At 48.6% G+C, this 24,616-nt stretch overlaps 1 protein-coding gene across 1 annotated transcript in view; it reads left to right on the top strand.

The window, feature by feature from the left end:
• Positions 1-24,616, top strand: part of CSMD2 (CUB and Sushi multiple domains 2) — a 473,825-nt gene that overhangs the window by 267,264 nt on the left and 181,945 nt on the right. Inside the window, 8 exon segments of the mRNA XM_032495868.1 lie at positions 7,054-7,192; positions 8,154-8,341; positions 9,015-9,064; positions 9,066-9,204; positions 9,409-9,525; positions 14,872-15,087; positions 16,466-16,654; positions 22,111-22,280. Coding sequence (XP_032351759.1) covers positions 7,054-7,192; positions 8,154-8,341; positions 9,015-9,064; positions 9,066-9,204; positions 9,409-9,525; positions 14,872-15,087; positions 16,466-16,654; positions 22,111-22,280 — 1,208 coding nt within the window.

Raw genomic sequence — 24,616 nt, 5'->3', positions numbered from 1 at the left:
AAAATACTTATTTCCTAACCCCACTCCCCAGAGAAAAATAGTTTAACAGTTTGCTGTAAACACATCCACATTTTTTTCTCTCTGTATGTATACTAAATGTGTTACTTTTATAATTACAAAAAAAAAAAAAAGCCCTATGAAAAAGAAAGGTCAGTTCTTCCCACTCCCACCAGAGGAAGCTAAGTGATGATGGTAGTTCATTTAGGCCTCTAAGGACAGGAAAAGGGTAGCTATAAGTTTCTAAGATTCTTTTATTTAATCTTCTTGTGAGAAAGATTATCATGCTGTAGGCATGAGAAATCTGCAAACCAGCAAGGTGAATTGACTTGCCTGAGATCAACCAGCTAGTAATCATTAAGCATTTACTATCTGCTAAATACTCAGTCAAGTGCTTTGCAAGCCTCTTGACAACCTTATGAGGGAGGTTCTCTTATGATCTTCATTTCACAGATGAGGAAACTGAAGCCCAGAGTGGTTAAGTAACTCACCCAAGATCACACAGCTAAGTGGAGGGGAGAATCAGGATTCAAATCCATTATTCTGATACCAGAACCGTTACTTTTTTTTTAACTTTTTTTTTATTGAGTTATAGTCATTTTACAATGTTGTGTCAAATTCCAAGTGTAGAGCACAATTTTTCAGTTATACATGAACATACATATATTTATTGTCACTTTTTTTTTCCCTGTGAGCTACAAGATCTTGTATATATTTCCCTGTGCTATACAGTATAATCTTGTTTATCTATTCTATATTTTGAAACCCCAGTCTGTCCCTTCCCACCCCCCGCCCCCTTGGCAACCACAAGTTTGTATTCTATGTCTATGAGTCTGTTTCTGTTTTGTATTTATGTTCTTTTTTTTTTTTTTTTTTTTTTGCATTCCACATATGAGCGTTACTTTTAACCACTAAATGTGGTTGGTCTGTCCGACTCCTAAGTTCATTCTCCTTTCGTTCTACCACAAAATAAAGAATGGGTGGTGAGGGGTATGGGCGGGTGGTGGGGAGGCAGGGCTGGAGGGAGCAAAGGAAAAAGCTTCCACTGCTTCTCGTCATTCACACTGAGACCCCTGTGAGGGCAGTGGTCAGGGTGGGCATTACCACGTCCACCCATAGTGGGTAGAAACTCAGGCTCTGGGGCCAGACTGCCCGGGTTTCAGCCCCAGCTCTGCCACTTCCTGGCTGTGCGTTTCTGGACCAGTACCCAAGCTCTCTGTACCTGTTTCCTCCACTGTGAAGTGAGGCTAACACTAGTATCCACCTGAAGGTTTTGTGAGGGTGAATGTACGGGAAAAGCAGACGCACACATGAGTGAGCTTCCGGCATCTGGGGAGGGCTCAGGAGCACCAGCTCCTGGAGTCACTTGGCTCCATCCCCATCCCCAACTGCCCTTTGCCTCATCCAACTTAGCACTCGAGGTCAGGAGAGCTAGGGGACACCAGCCCCTCATCAGAAGCTCAGCACATTCACCATTTTGTGCTGCTGGAATGAGACACCGCAAACTGGGTGACTTAAGCAACAGAAATGTGTTTCCTCACAGTTCTGGATGCTGGGAGTCCAAGGTCAAGGTGCTGGCAGGTTGCTTTCTCCTGATACCTCTCTCCTTAGCTAGCAGGTGGCCATCTTCCTGTTGTGTCCTCACATCGCCTTTTTCTCTGTGTGCATGCACCTCTGGTATCTCTTCCTTCTTCTAGGGACACCAGTCCCATCGGATTAGGACCCACCCTTTTGACCTCATTTCACCGTCATATGTCCCTAAAGGCCCATCTCCAAAGCCATTCACACTGGGGTTATGGCTTCAACCTATTAATTTGGGGGGACACAGTGCAATCATAACATCTGGCATCTCTACCTTTCAACTAGTATTTCATTCCTTCAACAAAATATTTATTGAGCACCTACTGTGTGCCAGGCAGTGGGATAAGGCACTGGGTCCCTCTTTTGTCTTATTGCTGAGTTCTTCTCCCAGTTCAAGGCAGGACCCTCCCCTCTTTCTTTTCTTTTTCATGTGTGTATGTGTGTGTGTGTGTATGTGTTTCCTTCTTTTCACCCTAACCTTTTTTAATGGAAAATTTCAAACAGAGGGAATAGAATAGAGAATCCCCGTGTACCCATCCCCCAGCTTCAACAATTATAAACCCATGGCCTGTTTTGTTTCATTCATCCCCCGACCCCATGACCCTGCTCTGGGATTATTGTGAAGCAAACTTCAGGCATAATACTCCATCCACAACATTTCAGTGGGTATCTCTAACAGATGAAAAGAACTCTTTAAAACAGAACCACAATTCCAGGATCTTAAAAAATATAAAAAATAATTACTGAATGCCATCAACTTTCCATGGTTATTTATCTAATCCTTCCTTTGATAATATTTTTTTAAAAGTCAGAATCCTAGGGAGGTTCATCCATCACAACTGGCTGAGATGTCTCAAGTCCATTTCCATCTGTAGGCATCTACCCCACTCCCTGGCGACATTTATCCTGGGGAGTCTCCTGCAATCTGAATTTTGGCGATTACATCCCTGGGAGGTTGTCAGGCGTGGTCCTCTCTTTCTTAGGTTTCCTTTAATTGGCAGTAAGATCTAGAAGCCCAATCAGATTTACGTTGTGTATTTTGGCCAGAATGCTTTTCAGGTAGGGCTCTGGGCCTCCGTCAGAAGCACATCATGTCTGGCTGTTTCTCTTTGGGTGATGTTAGGAGCCATCAGTGATCATAGCCTAGACACGGCAAAATGCTAACATTCTATCTCTTCTTCTTTCACAAGCTGGAAATACTTAATTATTTTCCCTTATTTACCAGTTTTCATACTAATGAATTGACATTCTAACATCTTCCAAAGTCGAACATTTTTTTTAGCATCATTACAATCCAAAGGATATAAACGTGTTTTATCCTTTTAAATCCATCGTAGTTATTACTCTAGTTGGTGCTTAAATTGTCCCATTGGCCGGTGGGGGGCTTCTGAAGTTGGCCCAACCTCATCTTATACATTTTCTGTCCCTGACCTAGAAGCAACTGTTTCCCCAAAGAGTCCTGGTTCCTTTTGGTGAGAAATGATCTTTAGAATCTGGGCACTGGGAGCACTTGTTACAATTGAGAAGGTTCTTATTTCTAAGACTTGTCAATGACCAGAGCCAAGAAACACTTTTTAAAAGATAAAATGCATCATGAGTTGATTTCATTTCAAACGTAAGAACACTTTTTCATTTAAATTCCTCAATGTTGTATCTGTATCTCCTTTAATCCTTGCTGATAATCCCAGTTCTATACCAACGTAATTTCCCATTCCGTGATATACACCCTGGAGTCCCAGAGTGGTAATACCACTACTACCAACAGCAATACGATTACTGAAAATCGTTTTAGTTTTTTTCCTTTCAATTCCTCTTGTCTCTCCATCCTACTAGGGATGGACTAGCAAATTCCCATGTTTTAAAATCCATTAACTAGCTTCTTCATGTGCAATTATGCTACCAACTGATACAGTATTACATTTATTTATTTTACTCTGCTTTTAAATTCTGAGATATTGCTTATCAAATTTAAATCTTTTTAAATTATGTAAAATATTTACATAGTTCCAAAGCTAAACCTCTACAAGAAGGTACATTCTGAGGAAGTCTAGCTTCTACCCTGGCCCCTCCCTCCTCCCACAGGTAACCTTCTGAGTTTGGGGTTTCCCCTTTCATTGATTGTTAATATGAGTAAATACATGTGTGTCTCCCACCTTTTTCTTAGGTAAATGGAATTGTACTGTACCCTTGCTTTTACCTCTGACCTCTCTTTCTTGCTTTTATTCACTTCATAAAATATGCTGGGGACCATGACATTGTACAGAATATTCCTCATTCGTGTTCTATAGCTGCAGAAATAGTTCATTTTGTTGATTACCCCAATTCATTCAGTCCGCTCCCTACTGCTGAACGTTTGGGTTTGTTTCTATTCTTTAGCTGTTATAAATAGAGCTGCCTTATATAACCTGGTACATATTATATATATATGTGTGTGTGTGTGTGTATATATAGATATACTTTTTTTCATATTTTTGCCAGTATATCTTTGGGATAGAGTTCTAGAAGTAGAGTTGCTGGGTGAGAGCATAAATGCCTTTGAATTTTGCTGAATGTTACCGAATTTCCCTGCACAGGGATGGTGCCCTTTTGCATCTCCAGCAGCAAAGTACTAGAATTCCTACTATCCCTCGGCTTCACGTGTCGTCAGACTTTGGGTTTTATCTGATGGAGGAGAAATAACTTTCCAGTGTAGTTTTCATTTGTATTTTCTTAGTAAGAGTGAGGCTGAGCATCTTCTCAAATGTTAATGAGACACTGCACTTAGGAATCCTCTCCTTCTCCCTGCCTGGCAACTGCCACTCTGGGATGTGAAAATGAACTAGAAAGAGAGGGAAGGACTGAATGAATGGAGAGGCTGTGTGCCCTTCACCTGAGCGGGAGAAGAGGTGGACTAGCCAGGGTCATGAAACAACACGGCAGAGGAAGAGAACAAAATGGCGGAGGCCAAAGGAGAGATGTGAGTTTCCCTCTCTGGAGATTTTAGGCAGGGCTTCATCGATGTATATGACTGGATGGGGAGTAGCCTTGGCAGGCAGTAGTGACGGGGTGATCTGTGGCTTCCTGAAAAGTGAGTGAGGACATCGCCGTCCAGCAACCAAAGAGGCTGGGTCTATGTTGACTGGGAGCCAAGAGAGAGTCCCCACCCCCCAATCGGAGACCCAGGCACACAGCAGTAGGCACGCCCCTCCCCACCTCCCAAGTCTTGCAAGTCCGTTGGAAAGTAGAGGAAAGCATGAGCAGTTTCAGTGATGTGGATGGATGGATTTTGAAATCGGTACCTATAGGCAATTTACACTTTAAACGCTTGGTATCGGCGCTATGTAATTAGTTTCGGCAAGCCTCAATTACTGAAAGTGGCAAAATCACCCCGCCTGTAAGATGAGGTTGATAATGGTATCTGCCTTTAGTGTTGCAGTTGTCACAAGGAAAATCCACGTAAAGCGCAGCACGTAGTAAACGCAATACCCGTGAGCTCAGACTGGCCAGCTGCAGCTGTAGTATGTTATGTGCTGCAGGAGGATTTGCAGACAGAGGTCTTGAGGTAAAATCTCCGCTCTAACTTTATGAGCTCTTGATCTAGTCTCTTAGCCTATTCAGCCTTAGTTTTCTCCTCTGTAAAATGGGGATAACTTCATAAATGCTGTGCCCATTCAAAGGAGATTATAAGCATAATAACAAGCAGTTAGCATCCTAAGCCATCAGTATGAGCTGTCTGCTATTAACATCATTACCATTCTTATTGTTTTTATCTTCTTTGTTCATTAAACTTCCTTATATAACTTACTGTCAAGAATACTTGACAATTATTTTGGATATTTTCAGGAAGTTTGTAGAGTTGAGAGTGAAAAGGGTGATCCATTTGGTTGTGTTTTCTGAGGCTGATTACTTGGGGAAATTTGCAGAGATAGGAGTGTTGTGTAGCTCTTCGGCCCCTTTCCTTTGCAGTCTTGTTCAGAGCACTGTTGGCATCTAGTAGCCCCCTAGGAAGGGGTTCCGAGGAAGCCGGGGTTCCTTTAAAACTGGGAATCTGCTTCACTTAAGATCTCTGGATTCATGCTGTCTTCCCAGGTCTGAATCCCAGCTCTGCCACTTGCTAACCCTAGTTAGCAAGGGCTGGTTACTTCACCTCCGTAAGCCTCAGCTTTTTCAGCCATAAAGTGGAGGTAATAGTAGCTGTGCCCTCACGGAGTCTGTGTGTGGTGAAGAGTGAACAGCATTAGACAGGTGAGGCTCAGCCCGAGTGGTGGTGGTAACAGCAGCCCCAGCCTTGGGGGTGGAAGTCCATGTCCTCACCCATCGGTGTCGGGGAGGGAGGGGTCTCAGTCTGGGTGGGCGTGGTTAGACCGTCAGAATCTAACCACACAGAATCTCAGTGGCTTAAAAACAGGAGTTTCTATCTCACACAAGCTACTCAGGCTACCTGTGTAACATGGGTCATCAAGGGCTCCGCTTCTCAGTCACCAAAAGGCCCAGGCTGGCGGGCCTCCCATCTAGACGTCACTCCCACAGTCACCAAGTGAGGCAGGAAACTGCACATCGTGTGCTGGGCTCTTCCTGTTCCCATGTGGACATGACCCACATCACTTCTGCCCTCATTTGATGGGTCAGGGATGTCATGTGGCCTTGCATACGTGGACACAAAAGGGGTGGATGGTGAAATCCAGCCACGTGCCCTGAAGGCGGAGCACTGGACTAGCTCTGATGAGCACCACAGGGGCCAAGGGGCTGGCTGCAGGGAGAGGCAGGAGTGATGGGGAAGGTGGGGAGAGAGAACAGGAAGCTGAGGGATGGAAAGAAGGGGCCGAGAGGACATGGTCTGCAAGCTCAGAGCCAGGAGGTGCGTCTGGCCCCCTCAGGTCTTGTGGATTTACCTGCCAGTGGACCACGCTCACCATTCCTCCATCCACTCACTCACTCATTCTAGCAGTAGTCACTGCAGGACACCTGTGTGCCAAGCACTAGGCTGAGGACTGGGGATGCAGGGATTCCGGGTTGTGTGAGACGAGTCACGCAGTCCATGCTCTCAGGGAGCTCGTAGCAGAGCAGGCTGTGAGGGGCGCTGAGCTGAGCATTGGGGCTCCGACCACGCTCCAGTGCCAGAGTACCCGGTGCTGACTGCGTGGGGGTGGGCCAGGCTGATCCCTCTGCCAGAGGCCTGACAGTTGAGTGAGGAACAAAGAAAGAACCAGTGCGACCCAAATACTAGCTGTACTTCAGCCCTTCTAGAATGACAAAAGTCTTTGTTTGAAGGATTCTTTTCTCCTCTGGCCCTTCACGAAACTGCAGGTGATGTAACTGGATATATCCATAAAGGTCCCCAAAGACAGAACTCACGGTTTATATTGTTTATGTCATCCTCCACACACACACACACAAAACACAACACTTGCTGGCAGACACATTTTATAAAGAGGTTTTTAAATGTATCCACTTGTCCCCCTAAGAAAGCTGCTTCTCTCCCTTCTGTCCCCCCAGCTCCCTGCGGTGGCCATCTGACTGCGCCTACTGGGACCATCCTGTCTCCGGGCTGGCCTGGCTTCTACAAGGATGCCCTGAGCTGCGCCTGGGTGATCGAAGCCCAGCCAGGCTACCCCATCAAGATCACCTTTGACAGGTGCTTGTAACTACAGCCTGGGGGCGGGGGCAGGGGTGATATCTCTGGATTCGGGTGGGTGGGGACTCGCACCAATGCTGAAATATCAGCAAGGTCAGAGGACACCAAATCAACTGCCCTGGGTGGGGACAGCCTGCATGCGCTTTGCCCTTGGCCTTGGTTCTATCTCAGTAGTGGGGTTTGTGCTGTTTAGAGAACTATGTCTGGAGGGGTGAGGAGAAGGCTGGGGTATCCCTGGGGATGTCAGAGCCCTCCTCTCCCCTAACCCCCCATCCAGCGCTGAAGCCAGCATTAGCACCCTAGGAGCAGAGTCCTGATGTTCCCAGGGTGGGAAGGCCATCTTCCTCCCCTCAGACCCCAATCCTGCTCCTATGTCCCACTTCCAGCTCCCACCCTGGTTGTGCCCCCCAAATGGGCTAAGTAGCCACCCAAGGGTGAACACACACTTCTGAACAAAGCACTCGTGGCCTGGAATAGCAGTCGCAAACTTCTCTGTGAAGGGCCAGGTAGTAAATATTTCAGGTTTCATAAGACACTTACGGGTATCTGTTGCATAGTTTTGCCTTAAAAAAATACTCCTTTATAAATGTAAAAATCATTCTTAGCCCTTAAGCCACACAAAAACAGGCTATAGACCAGATTTGGCCCTGGGGCTGTAATTTGCTGAATGCTGGCCTAGAACATTCTGACTCCCATGAGGCTGGTCATTGTGCCTCTAGGTCTGAAGATGGGTCAGGGCCCAGGCCACAGAGAGGGCTGGGAGAGCTGGCTCCACGCTGCACCCAGGAGGACGAGGAGGGTTCAAAACAGTAGTCTCTACTGAGCGTGTGCGGATTATGTTAAAATAGCCCAACCTGCCCACGTCAGGTGGCTCTGAAGCCCTGGGTCAGGCAGGGCCCTTTGTCATTTGCAAATTAACGAGTTGGGTTTCTCAAGTCATCTTCATTCCCATCTTCTGCAGATTTAAAACCGAGGTCAACTATGACACCCTGGAAGTGCGAGATGGACGGACATACTCGGCACCCTTGATCGGGGTTTACCATGGAACCCAGGTCCCTCAGTTCCTCATCAGCACCAGCAACTACCTCTACCTCCTCTTCTCTACTGACAAGAGTCACTCGGACATCGGCTTCCAGCTCCGCTACGAGAGTGAGTCTCGGGGAGGCCGGGTGGGTGAGAGGACCCAGGACGGTGCTCCACCAGGAGGCCCCTGGCTCGGCCATGTCCACGGGGCGTCCTCACTTAGGCTGGGCCCCTTGGGAGGGGCTTCTTGCCCTCAGCATCTCTCAGAGCTCAACTTTAGAAACTATGAGAGGTCCTCCTCCGTGCCGCCATGCTGGGCACTCCGGGGGCCGAGTATTTGACAGGTGATGAAGTTGGAGTGAGGTGTCGTCTCCCACTCACTCATCCTCTCTCATCACCTGCCTTCGTCACGGGTGCCTCGACTTAAAAAGACTGATGTCGATGTAGTTCTTTGCAGACCACTGTAGAAACCTGTGGCTGAGAGGACCATGAGGAGAGGGTCATTTTCTTATTCAGGTTTGTATCCATGACCCTTCGCGTGGCATCTGAGCCACAGGGGACACTCAACTGATGTTTATTGAATGAATGATGAAAAAGCAAAGATTGAGCCTACTTGTTTTCTCTGAAGATCAGTCTTCAGACATCCTCAGTGGATCTTGACAGCCACATTTGATGAGGGATGGAGACAACTTCGGCCTTTTCTCAATCTGGGCTCTCCACCCTCCCTTTGTGAGTCAGGCTGGGGTCCTTCTCTGCTGGCAGGGAGCTGTCTGTTCCAGCGGTGGGCTCTCTTTTCCAGCTGTCACGCTGCAGTCCGATCACTGTCTGGATCCAGGGATCCCCGTAAACTGGGCAGCGTCATGGGAACGACTTCTATGTGGGTGCCCTGGTGACCTTCAGCTGTGACTCGGGCTACACATTAAGTGACGGGGAGCCCCTGGAGTGTGAGCCCAACTTCCAGTGGAGCCGGGCCCTGCCCAGCTGTGAAGGTGAGACACACCGTAAGGGGGACGCTCAAGTAAATGACTGCTTTCCTGCTGTGAAAACACAATGGCTGGAAGGGGCACTGACTCCCCTACCCTGTCAGTGAGAGTTGGGGGTTTGAGAGGAGATGGGGGATGGGATCCCGGAAGGATTGTGGGGGGAGCTCCCTGGGCCACTGGTCTTTCAATGTCCTCTCCACTCCTCTCCAGCACTCTGTGGTGGCTTCATTCAAGGCTCCAGTGGGACCATCTTGTCACCAGGATTCCCTGACTTCTACCCCAACAACTTGAACTGCACCTGGATTATCGAAACATCACATGGCAAGGGTGAGTGTCAGTCCCATAACAAGTCTCGGGATGTGACATGTTCATGGTCAATATGACCTCGGTGGGGATCTCCCTCTATGGTGACCTCTATAGTGACTTCTGACCAACAAGAAAACTCCCCCAGAACCTTCCCATCTCTTTGAATCGCAGAACTCATTCAACAGATATTTGTAAAATCAAAAATTTCCCTTCTAAAAGAGATCTTAGACATTACCAGCTCTCAAAAGCTACTGAATGCAGGAACCTTCTCTAAATCACTCCCCACAAGGTGGCAACACACACTCCGTGTAAACACCCCCAGTGGTGGAGAGGTGGCCAATCCACTCAATATACGGGCGCCTGTTCTCATTTTCTGATGGATCTGAGCCCTCCTAATAACCTATGAGGTGTCCCTGAAACTGCGTACCTGTCACTGTGTCCTGGAGGAACACAGGATGTATCTGCTCCCTGTTCCTCGGGTCCAGCCTGCAGGTATTGTGTGCAGCAACCCTCTTCTCACAGAACTCACACTGTTCCTCAGATGAGTGTTTTCATATTTCTCACCAGGCTGGACTGGTGCCCCGCCTTCCCTAACATAAGTGATCTTTGAGAGTCCAAGTTCAAAGTGAGGATGCTGGTTACAAAGAAACATTAATTCATATACTCTTTCATTTAACAAATATTGACTGTGTGCCACCCATGTGGCGGCAGACACCGGAGCTGAGAATAAACAGAAAGCGGGCAGATGTGGCTTCTACCCTCAGAAGCTTATCCAGAGTCAAGGTTCTCTACCCCTCTGCCGTCTGGCAAATGCTCTAATGGTGGACCGCACCTGAGAGGCTGAGATTTTCCATGATGGAGGTGGAAACCGGGCAACTGTGTTTCTGGAACACTTCACTAGTAATCATGATGCATGCCCTTAAGTAAGAACCTCTAGTCTAAAAGAATTAACGTGGAGAAAAGCCAAGAAAAAAATTTAAAGGGAAGAGTAACCCTTCCAGATATTAAAATGTTGTTATAGGCTAAAATAACTTTAGCGATCTGGTATGAGTATAGGAGTGGACACAGCAATCAGTGGGAGAGACTAAAGATCCAGAAATAGACTCCTCTGTGAATGTGTGTGTATGTGAGAGAAAGAGACAGTCTTCAGTATATGATTAAAGTGTCGTTTCCGATCCATTAAAAGGAGGATGGCTTATTTAATAAATGGTTTTAAAACAGTGGGCTTAACCATTTGGAAAAAAAGGAAAAACCAAATCATGCCTCACACATTTAACCACGTTTAATCCTACTCCTGGAAGAACCTGGCCGTCTAACCTCAGGTGGGATGAACTGAAAGAGTAGCATCAAAACTAGCATCCATAAAGGCAAATTGGTTAGATTTGATTAAAGAACACTTTGGATGGATTTATGTTTTTAAAAAAAAAATCCATTAAATATTCAAATAGTTAATGGACAAAAATATTTGCAACCTATATCATCATCTAAGGATTACCAACCCGAAGCATAAAGAGCTCTTAAAAATTTCTAAGAAAAATATACCTAGGTCTACAGGCTTATAAAATAAGCCAAGCTATAAATGAACACTTCATAATCAAGGGAACACAAATGAAAAGACATCAACCCCATTAACAATTTTTAAAAATGCATATTCAACCAGTAACAAAGTACCATTTCCCTTTCAAGTCAGCAGAGAACTCACTTCCTCTCTCAAGCCTTCCCAACCCTCTGCCCCCGGCCCTGGGTCTGGGTTGGGATCCCCTCCACAGGCTCCCATGGGATCCTGTGCCATCCCGGTCCCAGACTTCACCCCACTGTACAGAACTTGCATTTCCATCATCTGTCTCCTGGACAGACTCTAAGCTCTTTGAGAGAAATGTCTGCCTTGTTTCCTGCAGTTTCTCCAGCTTTGGGCTTGATGCCTGGCACATAAGAAACTAAGGAAATCTTTATATGAACTGAATTAAACTGAACTCACACACTTCTCCAGAGGGCACTCCTCAGGCTCTGCCTGTAACAGTCTCTTGGGTTAACAGACCTATGGGGATGCCAATTCTGATTGCTCCCTAACAGACCGGGGAAACTCAAAACTGTGAAATTCAGAATTGTTCAACTGACCACATGCCCAGCCCAAAGGACCAGCCAGTTCAGTGGTCCAGAGAATATGCCTTTGCCAAGACCCCAGGACTGACATCTTTTAACCCCCAAGGCTCTCTGGGAGTTAGACACACTGAGTGCAAAGATCACCTCTATGTGCCAGGCACTGTGCTGTGGGCTTTGCAAGTGCTACGCACAGTGCTCTTCACGCCAAAGGTTAAATGTCACCTGTAAGGGAAGTCCTGTCATCTGCATATCACAGTTGAGGAAACTCAAACTCAGGGTTCACCGAGCAGCTTTGGTCCAGACCCTTCCGCTGGTAGACAGGCTTTTGATCCAAGTCAGCCTCTCTCCAAAGCCCCTCCTCTCCCACAGCCCTGATCTTTCTGCTCCAGTATGGTGTCGATGTCCTTTGCACGATTCTGCATGGTTCCTGCCAGTGAAGTCCTCATTTGTATGGTCATCTGTCACACCAAATCTGGATTCAAACTCCAGCACAGGGCCTCTCTATTTCTGTGACAACGTCTTCATTTTCTCACAATGGCCAAAAGAGCCCCAAGCAACCAGCACAGCTGGGAAACCCAGGGGTTTCATCTCAGTTTACTCATCCTTAGAATCCCTGCCAAATGTTTACTCCTTTGCAGGGGCTGTATTTGCATGCTAGAAAAACAAAGGGAAGGTGCAGCGCTCAATTCAGCTTCGTTTCTGCCTTTTACTGTGTCTGACCCACCCTCCACCCAGCCCCGTGTTCTGGCCAGGAGGGAAAGGACTTCTGTTCCACCCAGCCTTCTCCCAAGCTCTGCAGACTGAGAACAGTGTTTCCCATTTGCACACGTGTTTGTGTTGGGAGCACAGGAAAGTGCAAGCACACCTACCCGTGGGTCTCCAGGCTTATACCCCTCATGTCACAGGTCGTGAAGCCTTCCCAACCCCGGGGGCACAGTCGCCCACTCTCCCTCTGTGCCCCCGCTCTGGGTTCTCACTATTGATGTGTCTGTCTCCTGCGCTACGCTGGCAGATGTTTCTCTGTGCTTAGCACAGGCCTGACACTTAGTAGGGGCTCAGGATCTATTTCTCTGAGCAAACAGATAAATGGATGTGTCCCAATTGCCTGGGCACAGGGCATTACAAGCCGCATCCCTGGTCCCACCACTTCTCCTGGGTTCTGTTCCCCCAACTCCCCCACCCATAGAATCCCAAACACTCCAAGATCACCAGTATCTCTCCACAGAGAGTCAAGAATATGAAAACATGTAAAATGTTTTAGCATTAAGACCTTGGCCCTAACCATCGTTTATCAAAAACGTGTCAGTATTTATCCAGAGGAGTATCCTTCACACGTATATGTGCCTACAGATCTCTTGTGGGATCTTGTTAGCATGCAGATTCTGATTCGGGAGGTTGGTGGTAGAGGCTGAGATTCCGCATTTCTAACGAGCTCCTGAGCAATGCCCAGGCTGCTGGTCCCTGGACTTTGGATAGCACGTAGATGCAGCGTCCTCATCTCCCCGAGATCCTGCCCTCACGAATCCTTGGCGTATATTCCCACGAGCACGCTCACTCGTGGGCAGGCATGCATTCCCCCTACGTCCACCCACCTGGACAAGTTCAAGAGTTGCCTTGGGTGTTAAGATCCTGCCGCTCCATATCCTTTCTCACCCCCGGGCCCCTCCCACCTCCTGGCCCCTCCTACCGCGGGCGCTCTTTCTGCCGCGGGAGAAGCAGCGCGGTTCTGCACAGCCTCCGCAGTCTGATTGCCTTAACTTAGATCCCAGCTCTCCCACCTACAGCTGGGTGACCATGGACAAATGATGTCATGTCTCTGTACCTCGGTTTCCTAATGTGTAACGTGGAGGCGAGAGTAATCGCGCCCGTGCTGTAGAGTGATTAGCAGGATTAAATGAGCTTTCGTGTCTTCCTTTCCGATTGATAGGCGCTGACTTCAGAGCAACTAAAACGTGCAGGACAATAACACACAAATACTTAGGGCTGAAAGTGTTCGTGAATATTACTGTCTTTATTCCAGGGATTGCTACCTGCGCAGCGCCACCCCCACCCGCACCGCTCCGCCTCCTCCCTGTCTTCTGTCTAAGGCCACTCCACCCTGGGCTTCCATTCTGCCCCGCACACTGGCCCTCTCTGGCCCTCTTCTTCCTGCACCTGTTCGCTGGCAGCTCCCAGGTCTAGCACTATAATCCGACCTTAGTCCTGAACTCCAAATCTATACTTCTAGTTGTCCGCCAGCTTGCAATGCTTGAACACTGAAAATGCAGGATGTTCAGAGCTAAGTCCGTTACCCCTCTGCCACCTGCTCCTCTTCCTCCTGTGTGTCCTACCCCAGGTCATGAAAGACACCACTGTCCTTCAGGTCAAGACCCCCGCTCTCCGTCACCCCTTCCTTTCTCCTTTGCATCTGTTGCCTCTGATCCCTGTCCACTCAATCTCCTGAGGGCTCGTGTCCCGTTCCTGCTCTCTGCCAGCCCCTGTACTCTCTCTCCGAGTGCATGGCTGCCGTCCTAACTGCTCCCTCTCCTCCCTCCACTTCTTCCTCCTCACAGCCACCCACATCTTGCTGATCTAAAATCTGATCCACTCTGCATAAGACGATTTCTCGATGCTTCCAGAAAAATAGCCAGTCTGGCCCAGCCTATATTTCCAGCCTCTCTTCCAGGTGTTTCCTGCTGAGCGTGTCCAGCCACACCATGCAGCTCACTGAGCCCTGGAATCCACAGTGGCCCTGTCCCTTCCCACATGCAAGTCCCCTGCCTGGGATGCCCATTTCCCTCTTACCAGGTTAATTCCTATGCATCCTTTAAGACCCAAATCTTCACTCCTTAGGCTGTCCTACCCTCCCCTCTTCCTGCTGCAGACTGCTTTGCCTTCTGCCCCTCAGCTCACTCTGATCTGCATTCATTACTCTGCAGTGTAGCTAGACCCCCTTGCGCCCACCTGGCCATGGATCCTGGCCCCTAGGAAGCACCCAACAAATGTACAAATACTTGTTGAATGAATCTCCCTAAATCTCCCTTTCAAACCAGGACGACTATAAAGCAGCATCCTCCTCCCTGACTGGACCTGTGGGCAAGGACATGTCCGGTCCCCCTAGGTTCTTTCATTCAGGTTGGCCCGTGTGTGTTTATCACACACACGTGCACTTCTGCACGCTGATGGACATTTGTAAATGGGAAACATTCGGACTGACCCCGTCGTGCAGCTGGACCCCTTCAGCCCTCCTGCCGGCATTTCCCTGACCCTTTGGTCTCTCAGCAGGTGTGTTCTTCACTTTTCACACCTTCCACCTGGAGAGCGGCCACGACTACCTCCTCATCACGGAGAACGGCAGTTTCACGCAGCCCCTGCGGCAGCTGACCGGCTCGCGGCTGCCCGCCCCCATCAGCGCCGGACTCTATGGCAACTTCACCGCCCAGGTCCGCTTCATTTCTGATTTCTCCATGTCCTATGAAGGCTTCAACATCACCTTCTCAGGTAAGGCACTGGAAGGTCCCGGTGTGGAGGCAGGGAGGGGTGAGAAGAGACGGCCAAGCATTCTGCCTCTCCCACTGGTCTTCCCAGGAGAAGACTATTGATCTGCTCCCCAGCCTCTGGGCCAGTGACCTCCCTGATGCAGCACAAGATATCTGAGTTAGACACAAAGATGAACTTCCTTATCATGGGCTTGGAAGTACTTCTGGATAATCTCTTTCTGTGACGGTATGCAGGATTCACTCTGAACATGAGCCACCCAACTGATTGAACTAGAGGACCTCACGGAAAAGTCCCTTCCTGCCCGAGTCATTCCAGATTCTTCTAATTCCATTTCCACTACTTCATGACCACAGCAATCTAAGAAAGAAAGAAAGAAAGAAAACGAAGGGAAGTTGAAATTAACACATTAGAGTGTTTGAGTCTTCTCTAGGGGCTTGTTCACCAAGACTAATTTAGTAACAATGGATATTTATCTCTGTGTTTAAGGAATCCTGAAGAGAAAGCTCTTTAATTCACATTCAGGGAGGAAAGAGGACCCTTCACTCCTCTATTACCACGTCCTCCCACTGCTCTCAGCCCACTGCTTCCAGAGCACCCCCTCCCAGCCAGGAACAGAGGAAGCTGCAGATGGATGCCCCCCGGGGTTGGGCTAGAGATACCTGACCTCTAGGAAATGGGACCTGGCCCAGCTTAGCCCCACACTGTCCCTCCAGCAGATGCCACCTGCCATGTGTCTGGCCGATGGGACATATCCAGCCAGTCTGCCTCATCCCATCTGAGTGAGACCCTCCTTCTCCCCACAACACAGAGCCCCAGGGCACTGTGTCCCAGAAGGGAGATGCCCTTAGGGACAAGGGGATAGGTACTTCTGTGTCATCTGCCTCACGTGCCAGCATTATTAAGACACAGCTTCAGGCAAAGCCCTTGGATTCTTTTTCCCAGTGTAAGCTGCCCCAGGCTGGGTCATATGTTCTGACCCTCTAGAACCAGGCGGATTGCATGCATCTGGCTCAGTGCCTAGGGAGAAAGAGGGAGGAGAGTCTGCAAGCCTGAAGCTGGGGTTAATGTGAAGATGAAGGGACAGAGGAGGGAAGGATCAACCTCAGAAATATTCCCGGGGAGCGGGTCTCCAGAACTGCAGTGCCCTCTCCCACTGCTCACGGTTCCACGGCGTTCAGACCACCCAGACCACAACCTGCCTAGTTCCTCCCCTGCTCTGTTCCTTACAGGCTCTCTCTCCTTTTCTCCTTACCTTTCATGGATCAGAGTGTACTCGGTCCTTCTGTCTGTCTCCTTCTCTGGCCCTTTTCCCCCTGGTGTCTTCGTCTGTGTGTTCCCATCTCTGTCTCTGACCCTGGCTCTCCTGCTCCCTTCCCAGAATATGACTTGGAGCCCTGTGAGGAGCCCGAGGTCCCAGCGTACAGCATCCGGAAGGGCCTGCAGTTCAGCGTAGGCGACACCTTGACCTTCTCCTGCTTCCCCGGGTACCGTCTGGAGGGCACGTCCCGCATCACGTGCCTGGGGGGCAGACGGCGCCTGTGGAGTTCGCCTCTGCCAAGGTGTGTTGGTAGGTGGTCACGTGCTTTCATTTTGCTTCACTAATGGGGTTGGCTGAACTTTAGTCAATTGCGGTGAGGTAGTGGAGCACACACGGGCCAAGAGGCCAACAGGACTGGGTTTAAGGACTGTCTTAGCATACAGTTACCTGCAGTGGGACTGTGGGTGGGTGGCCTAACCTCCTTCCACTCCAGCCTCCTTATCTCTACCGAAGGGTTGACCGTGCCTGCTTCGTGGTCTGTTCTGTAGCCTGAACTGATCTTTACAAAGTGGATCCACAGTAGGCACCCAAATGAAATTGATATCCGTACTCTTCCCTCCCACCCTGAGCACACGTCCCTGTGGTTTAGGGATGCCTCTTGCAGAGAAGCCTGGGTGGGGCTTGGGTGGACCTCTAGGAAGGAGTATGATGTTTGTCCATGGAGAGCCCCCATCTGGTAGAGTAGAGGGCTGAGTTTACCAGTCCAATGAGCCTGTGATATTTTCAGGATCTCTAGAAGACTTCATCCCTCCCACTAGGGAGGCTTTTATAAAAAGTGGTCAAGAAGGGCTTCTCTGATGAGTTGACATTTTATTAGAGACCTGAAGGAATTCAAGGAGCTAATCGGGTATCTGGGAGAAGAGGGACAGAGTGCCAAGGCCCTGAGCCATGCGGATGCTCAGTGTTTGAGGTTCAACTTGGAGGCCAGTCTGGAGCAAGCAACAGAGAGAACGCAGATGATCAGGTAGCTGATGGAGTTGGTTCCGGGAGCTTCCTTGGCAGAGTGCTCAAGAAGGCTGTTCAGGGCTCCAGGTCCCGAGGGCGGAGAGAAGTAGGGTGATATCCCAGGAAGTGGGGACAGTTGCTGGATGCCCCTCATTTATAAGGTTCATGGCTCTGTTCACTCGACACTCACAGTGTAGGGGGAGATGGAACACAGGCTGGATTCGAGGAGTACCTACCATGCTCATAGTGAGCCACTAGGAATTCGTGCTTAAAGTGAAATATTACATAAAACCCAATATACCAAACAGATGAAAGCAGCATGGCACTGGCTGAACCGGGGGCCGGCGTCTTAAGGGCCCCTGAGATCAGCCTTACCTGAGACAGCACCACAGACCCCCGGGGCGGAGGACAGTAATAAGCAGGATGGCAAGATGGGCTGGGCCCTGGCTGGAACAGTCACACAGGCCAAGGTAGGGGCTCTGCTCTGCCACTGACCAGCTGTTAGATCTTGGGCAGGTCACCAAACCTCATCAACTGCAGCTTCCTTGCTTACAGAACAGAGATAACAGTATCCAACCCATAGGCTTTATTCCAGATTAGATGACATAATTTACATAAACCAATGGAGTACTGTATAATTATCATCATTTTGCCAATAACCTTTTTGATGGCCAATAACCAATAACCTTTTACGATCTCAGAGGGGAAACATAAGGACAAATAGATACAGAATCCCATTTTTGACCAGTTAACTAATCCCACATTTATCCTTTCTCCTGTAACCATCCCCCAGAGCATCCGCCCCCACCCCGACCTGGGTGCACATTCAGACGCACAAGTATCCCCCAGATCAGTAGGTTTAGTATCTATCTGGCTGCTAGCAGCTCTTTTCTCCTCTGGGAAAATGTCTTCAGCTAAATGGTTCTGGGGGAAATTATTCCTAAACGGGATTATCCAGGACCACAGATGCGCACACACCCTGAGCGCTTGCCTCATTGATCTCATTTCAAAAGCTCATTCTTTAACCTATTATTCCAATTACTGTTTGTTCGTGGCCCCTCACAATATTTTCATTATTACATTTGTCTTCTGTTTTGTATGTTATTAATAACGCATAGCAATTATAATCACCTCTAATTACTACCAGCCCTGCCACAGAGCCTCAGGCTGGAGGAATCTCAGGAATGCCCACCTGGGAGATGCTCCCAGTTGCCATATGCAATGTAGGTATAAATTAGATGACTTAGCCCACACAGTGTTACCAGGAACATTCCCTGCTGAGAAGGAGATGGAGAGCCCTGGGCTCTAATTCATGGTGTGACAGGACTGACACAGCCCCTGACTTCAGGGTCCCCTGAACTTGATGTGGAATAGACAGCCCTGACCCCAGAGGACCCCATTCTGCAGTAGGAGACATGGCCTTGTCCTTGGGAGCCCCACTGTGATGGAGCAGACCTAACTCTCCGCCTCGGGAGCCCCAGACTGATGGATAAGACACAGCCTCTGCCCTTGATGAGACCCCTTTGATGGGGATGACAGAAGTCGCAGAGGCCTGAATCAGAGGCAACACTTTTCAGTGCATATGACTGTTTGTGTCTCTGGAACGTGTATTTATTTCCATTTATGCTTGGACTTGGCTTTTCAGTGCATCTGCTCACTTCCCCTGTTCCTTTGGAAACTCTCCCAGAAGCAAGCACCATGTCCCTCTATCTCCTGGACACTCCCTGGTGCCCAGGAAAAAGGCCCTGGCAGGGGGTCAGGACCAGGTGTTTGGCCCAGGACTGGACCCATCTGAAGCCGTCAGCCGTTTCCCTCCCCAGAAAGGTGCTGGGCAGGTAGAAAAGAGGAGAGGGCCATTAGAGGGCAGAGAAGGGCATGGAGCTATTGTGCAGCAAGCCAGGGGCAGGAAGGAGGTGCAAAAAATAGGCCAACACCCATGTTTAAGGAAAACCAACTTTTAGGAACTAGGTGGAGAGCAAGAGGCATCAGGAACAGTGAGGGTGCTGTACCAGTCGGGCAGCTAATGCCTGCTTCCTGACAAGCTTCTTGGGTTTTCTGCCAGTCCCAGAGCCATCAGGATAGATGGGGGAGAAAGGAATAATGCTTGCTGAGTGCCCGCTATGTGCTAGCTACTCCCTATATGTTCACTGATTTTATCACAAAGTTTCATCTGTTTATTCTCTATAGTTTTATGTGGTTGCTGTTATTGTCCAGATCAAGGCAGATGAAGAGACTGAGGTTCAGAGAGTTGATGTAACTTGTCTCTCTGTATCCAAAGTCTATTCTCATCCTGCTGCACCATTGCCTTTCCCTCGATGGAAAGGAATGGTGTATGACCCCAGAGATGGTGGAGAGCTGCTTCAGAGGGCTGCTCGTGTGATGTAGCTGAGTAATAACTGCATAAAAATGTGTGCAGCCCTCAACACCCAGTCCCCAAATGCCCCTCTTCATCTGTGGGCACCCAGAATACTGACACTGTGTTTAGGAACACATCCACCTAATGTATCAGCAGCTGCCAGGGAGCCTGTCCACCGCCCCCCCCACCACCGCCACTTTAGTTTTATGCCCCAGCTCAGCCCTCTGAGCATTTGAACACTTTGCAGATAGGCTGAGTTTAAATTACTGCAAATTGAGATTTCTCCTTCAAGACAAATGATGGCTGTCTTCTTCAGTTCAAGTTGCTATAAGAAAATAAAGTGGGTGGCTTCAACAACAAACATTTAGTTCTCACCGTTCCAGAGACTGGCAATTCCCATATCAAGGTGCCAGCAGACTCAGTGTCTGGTGACGGCCCTCTCCCTGGTTCGCAGATGGCAGCCATCAGACAAACGGGGGGCTCTGTCAATTCGTCTGCTGATAAGGTCACTAATCCCATCATAAGGACTCCACCCTCATTACCTCATCTAGACCTAATTAGCTCCCAAAGGCTCCCCCTCTGGATATCCTCATACCGGGGGTACAGGCTTCAACATGTGACTTTGCAAGGAACACACAAACATGCAATCCAGAGTAATGGCTTATGGCAAGTCTTAGGAAACTGAAGCTGGTCCTGAACTGGAAAGAGCCCAGGGAGTAGGGCTTGTTGGAAAAACAGGACTGGTTGATGGGACATGGTCACTGTCTTCAAAGGTCTAAGGAGCACCTTGGGGACAAGAGAACACACAAAGGTACAACTGAGCACACAAGAGGCTCAGCTTTGACTGTTCCTGTATCACATGCTCCCTCTGCACTGCTTTGGCCTAGAACACTCCAGGCTTAGGGCAACTAGGGTTGAATATGGGGCCCACTGGTCAGTAGCCCATTGGCTGAACTCAAGGTCCTTCCCGCCAATGACTGTGCCTAGAATAGGGACACTAAGGACTTGCCACCGTCAACCTCAAAGATTCAAGACCTGCTTCAGACTCCCCATATGTCCAGACAAATAATGGGGCTGCCATCTGGACTCGTATTTACATCCTTCCAGAGCCTAATTATTTTTAGAGCTGTACATCCTCTGAGGTCAGTGTCCTCCATATTTATCCATTCATTCATTTGGCAAATGTTTATTTTACAGACAGTCTGGGCTCAGCCATGGAAATTCATGCATTCATTAAGCATAAAACCCTGGCCCTCAAGTAACTCACAGTCTGAGTAGAGGTGCCAGGAGGTCACAGGCAATTCTGATGTAATATGGTAGATGCTCCGCCCCAGGGAAGCACAGGGAGAGGCTTCACAGTTATTAAAGACCCTTCTGCATGTGCCCTGCCCCTGAGCCACCTCCCCTTTCATCCACTGATGCCTGTCCTGTCCAGCCACCGAGTGGGTGTTGGAGATAGAGACATGTGACCAAGCCCTAAAGCATCCACAGTGCAGTGGAGGAGATAGAAATGTTAACAAATAAGTCAAGTAAAATGTGATGACTGCTATAAATAAAAGTATGGGAACAATGGGGAAAGAAGGACTCATTCTGGAGGAGGAGAAACAAATTTTGAGGGGAAGGTGTGAATTCATTAGCTGTTGAATGAAACAGGGTTTCCATGGGTCCATGCCAAAACTTTCTCAAACCTGAGAGGCCCTAAATTCCAGGATGGAGAGGGCTGAGTTCTCAGCCGCCTCCTCTTCTTGAATTGAGAGACTTGATCTAAATTGCCAAGTACCAGGGTCTTTATCTTTAAAACAGGGATGATCATGGTGCCTACTTTATGGGATTGGTTGTTGTGGCTAATGCCTGAAATGATCCTTGGAAAGCTTGGAAGATGCTAGCAATTATTATTCGATCTTGTCCCCTCTTAGTTTCTATCCTCTGATCCTGAAAGGCTTCATCTCTCCTCACTTGGCCGCCGCATCCTCCCCTGAGTTTCTATCCTCTGATCCTGAAAGGCTTCATCTCTCCTCACTTGGCCGCCGCATCCTCCCCTGACGCCCTCCTCAGTCATTTTGGTTGCTATGATACTGTATGAACAGGTGGGGGAAAGGCTGCTTTATAACACTATGCAGGTAAAGGGTGCCTGGTGGGTCCGTTTCTATTTCCACGGGAGAAAGACAGACAAACCAAATGACAGAAAGAAAGGAACTTAGCAGAACTACAGGTGGGCAGGTGTTAGAACAAACCTTGGTAAGCAGTCCGATAGATGGGCAGGCAAATGGATAGGTAAACAGGCACTTCGGCAGCTAGAGAGGCAAGCAGCTCGTCCTCTCTGTGAGGTTCTCCAGCGCTGTGAGTTGTTTTCCGGGTGTAGCCGATGGGGGTTAATCTGTGATTATTGTATTTCTCTTTCCAGCTGAGTGTGGGAATTCAGTCACAGGCACTCAGGGCACCTTGTTGTCCCCCAACTTCCCCGTGAACTACAATAACAACCACGAATGCATCTACTCCATCCAGACCCAACCGGGGAAGGGGATTCAGCTTAAAGCCAGGGCATTTGAACTTGCCGAAGGAGACGTCCTCAAGGTAAAACTGGGAGATTTCGTAGTCTGTGTGTTGTTACTCACAGACCTCTGTGCCAATGACCCTGGCTTGCTTCTTCCTTGCTGAGTTTCGTGATTTTGGCCTCGCTCATCCATGAGAAGTGAGACCCAAAAAGAGAAGGGCACGTGAGTGTCTAAGAGTGTGGCTTTACACTTTGCTTAGTTGTTGACTGCTCTCAAATATGTATGTAATTGAGTAGGGGTTGGTGGCAGAATAATTCATCATATTAAATTCAGTTGGACTGGCCAGTGGATTGGGTTTTCCATTATGAACTCTGTCCATCAGCTTGGTAATGAAGAGCTCATAGGATATGTCTGTGTGTGCATTTGTGTAGATATGTGTGGGTATAGATGTGTTTTTCTGGACATTTCCACATGTGTGTGAATCTGTGTCTGTGTATGGATTTGGTTTGGGGGATCTGTGCATACTTGTCTCAGTCTGTTTTGTGTGTGTGCATTTGTGTATGTTTTGAGTTTATGTCTCAGTAAACTTGTAGGCTGTGTCAATAGCTTCAGTGGGCCTTGGTTATGGCCTGCCTGTGGCAGTGGGGGTTAAAAAAAAGTGGATTCAAGAGCTATGTAAGAAAACGAAGTGGAAGGACTTGGACTAAAGGAAGGGTTATAGAGAAGGAGTTGTTAAGACATTGAATATACATATGACTTGTATTTCCTTGTGTGTGTGTGTGTGTGTGTGTGTGATAAGTGTGCACCTTCAGTAACACGTGGTGTGTGTGTATGCATGTAATCCAAGAGTTGACTCTGGAGGATTTATCAAAAAGCTGCCTTATTAAAGTGGATTATAAGGAAAATCTCACACAGAGCTTGTCCATTTTCATCCTGGGCCAAGAAATGTTTTTAGCTTATTCTAATGTATTTTTATTCCCTGTAGCCAGAGGAGGCTAGGCATTAGTAAAAACCAAAGGTCACTAGTCTAGAAAATCCAAAGAGAAACTATTAATAATCCCCGTCCCTTAGGACTCCCTCTAGATGTGATGAATATACTATGCTTTTTATGCAAAGATGATACTCTTGACCCACCCTCTGTGGCATGTTTTCTGATGTGGCATTTGGAAGGCATTTCTCACACTTGCCTAATTATCCTTGAACCCAAGAGGATATCCCATGAGATGACCAGATGGGACCAGAGATGCCTGAAATAGAACAGAATATGGCCAAGTGGTCCAGTAAGGATTGGGGCCCTATCATTGGCTTAAGCTCTACTTTTCGACCCCTGAGCTCCACAGACACAGAAGAAAGTGTGTACATCCCTATTGGTGAGCAGTAGGTAGGTCTTCACACTTTCCAAGGGCTGTGTCTTCAGGCATCCCCCTTGATCTCAGTTCTCTCTGTCCATTTGTTCACCATCGACAGCAGAGCCTCAGAGGACTCAACCAGGGACAGGAAGTCCAGTGTGACTTCCTTGCTTTAGTGCTGCAGGTGGAATTGAGGAAAGCTGGACAATGCAGAGGACTTCTTAGATGAAGGCTGTTGTCAACCCTGCAGATAAAGGCATTTTTGAGGCTTAACTTATAATTTCGAGGTTTTGAGAGGAGTTTGAGCAGCAGTTCTGGGCGTGTGGCCTGACAAGACCAGCAGAATTCTTCCTCAGTTGCTGGAGGTCATGCGGAGCATGGCTGGGGCCTGAGCTGCCTCTCTAGGGTGGTCTAGATTCAGAGTAGCCCCTAAGACGTAGTCAGCAGACCCCACTGCACAGTCAAGTTTCTGCTCGGGATCAGGTGAACAGCTTAATAGACAGAAGAGAGACTTTCCAAGGCATTCAGAGTCAGAAGGGAGGGACATGGGGCTAATCCCCAGCTCAAAGATCAGGGCGGCCTGTTGCAGAGTTCAGGACCTCAGGAAGTCCTGCAGGGCCGTGGGGACAGTGGGATGATTGCTTGCATTTCTTAGTGGGATCTTCCCAGGCTTCAGACTTTGTTTCTGCAGCCACTTGCCCAGCTGGCCCTGTCACCAGCCTTCTGATACTAGGCTTGACCTTCTTACCGAAGGGCCTCTTCCTCCTGTTTCTAGACCTCTGTAGTGCCATTATCAGGAGGTTGGGCAGTGGCTCTGAGCTGGCTGAAAGGCCGTTCACAGTGCCCTGTAACCAGCAGAGTCTCTATGGAAGGGGTCCAGGAAAGGGAGGGCAAGGAACCCAGGGTGATCACATGGCTTCCTGTAGCTTCTCCCCGCTCTAACTCTTCTCTCTCCAGAGGGAGACCCTGGGACATGAGCAGTTTGGAACCACAGGAAATGCACAGTTATGGATTCCCATGTAGGACCCCCCACTGCCACCCTGTCAGTGGCAGCAACAGTGCTGTT

The sequence above is a fragment of the Camelus ferus genome, chromosome 13 (genome assembly GCF_009834535.1).
Source record: "Camelus ferus isolate YT-003-E chromosome 13, BCGSAC_Cfer_1.0, whole genome shotgun sequence".
Lineage (NCBI taxonomy): Eukaryota > Metazoa > Chordata > Mammalia > Artiodactyla > Camelidae > Camelus > Camelus ferus.
Note: the sequence above shows the minus strand (reverse complement) of the source record. Positions and strands in the feature narration are given on the sequence as shown.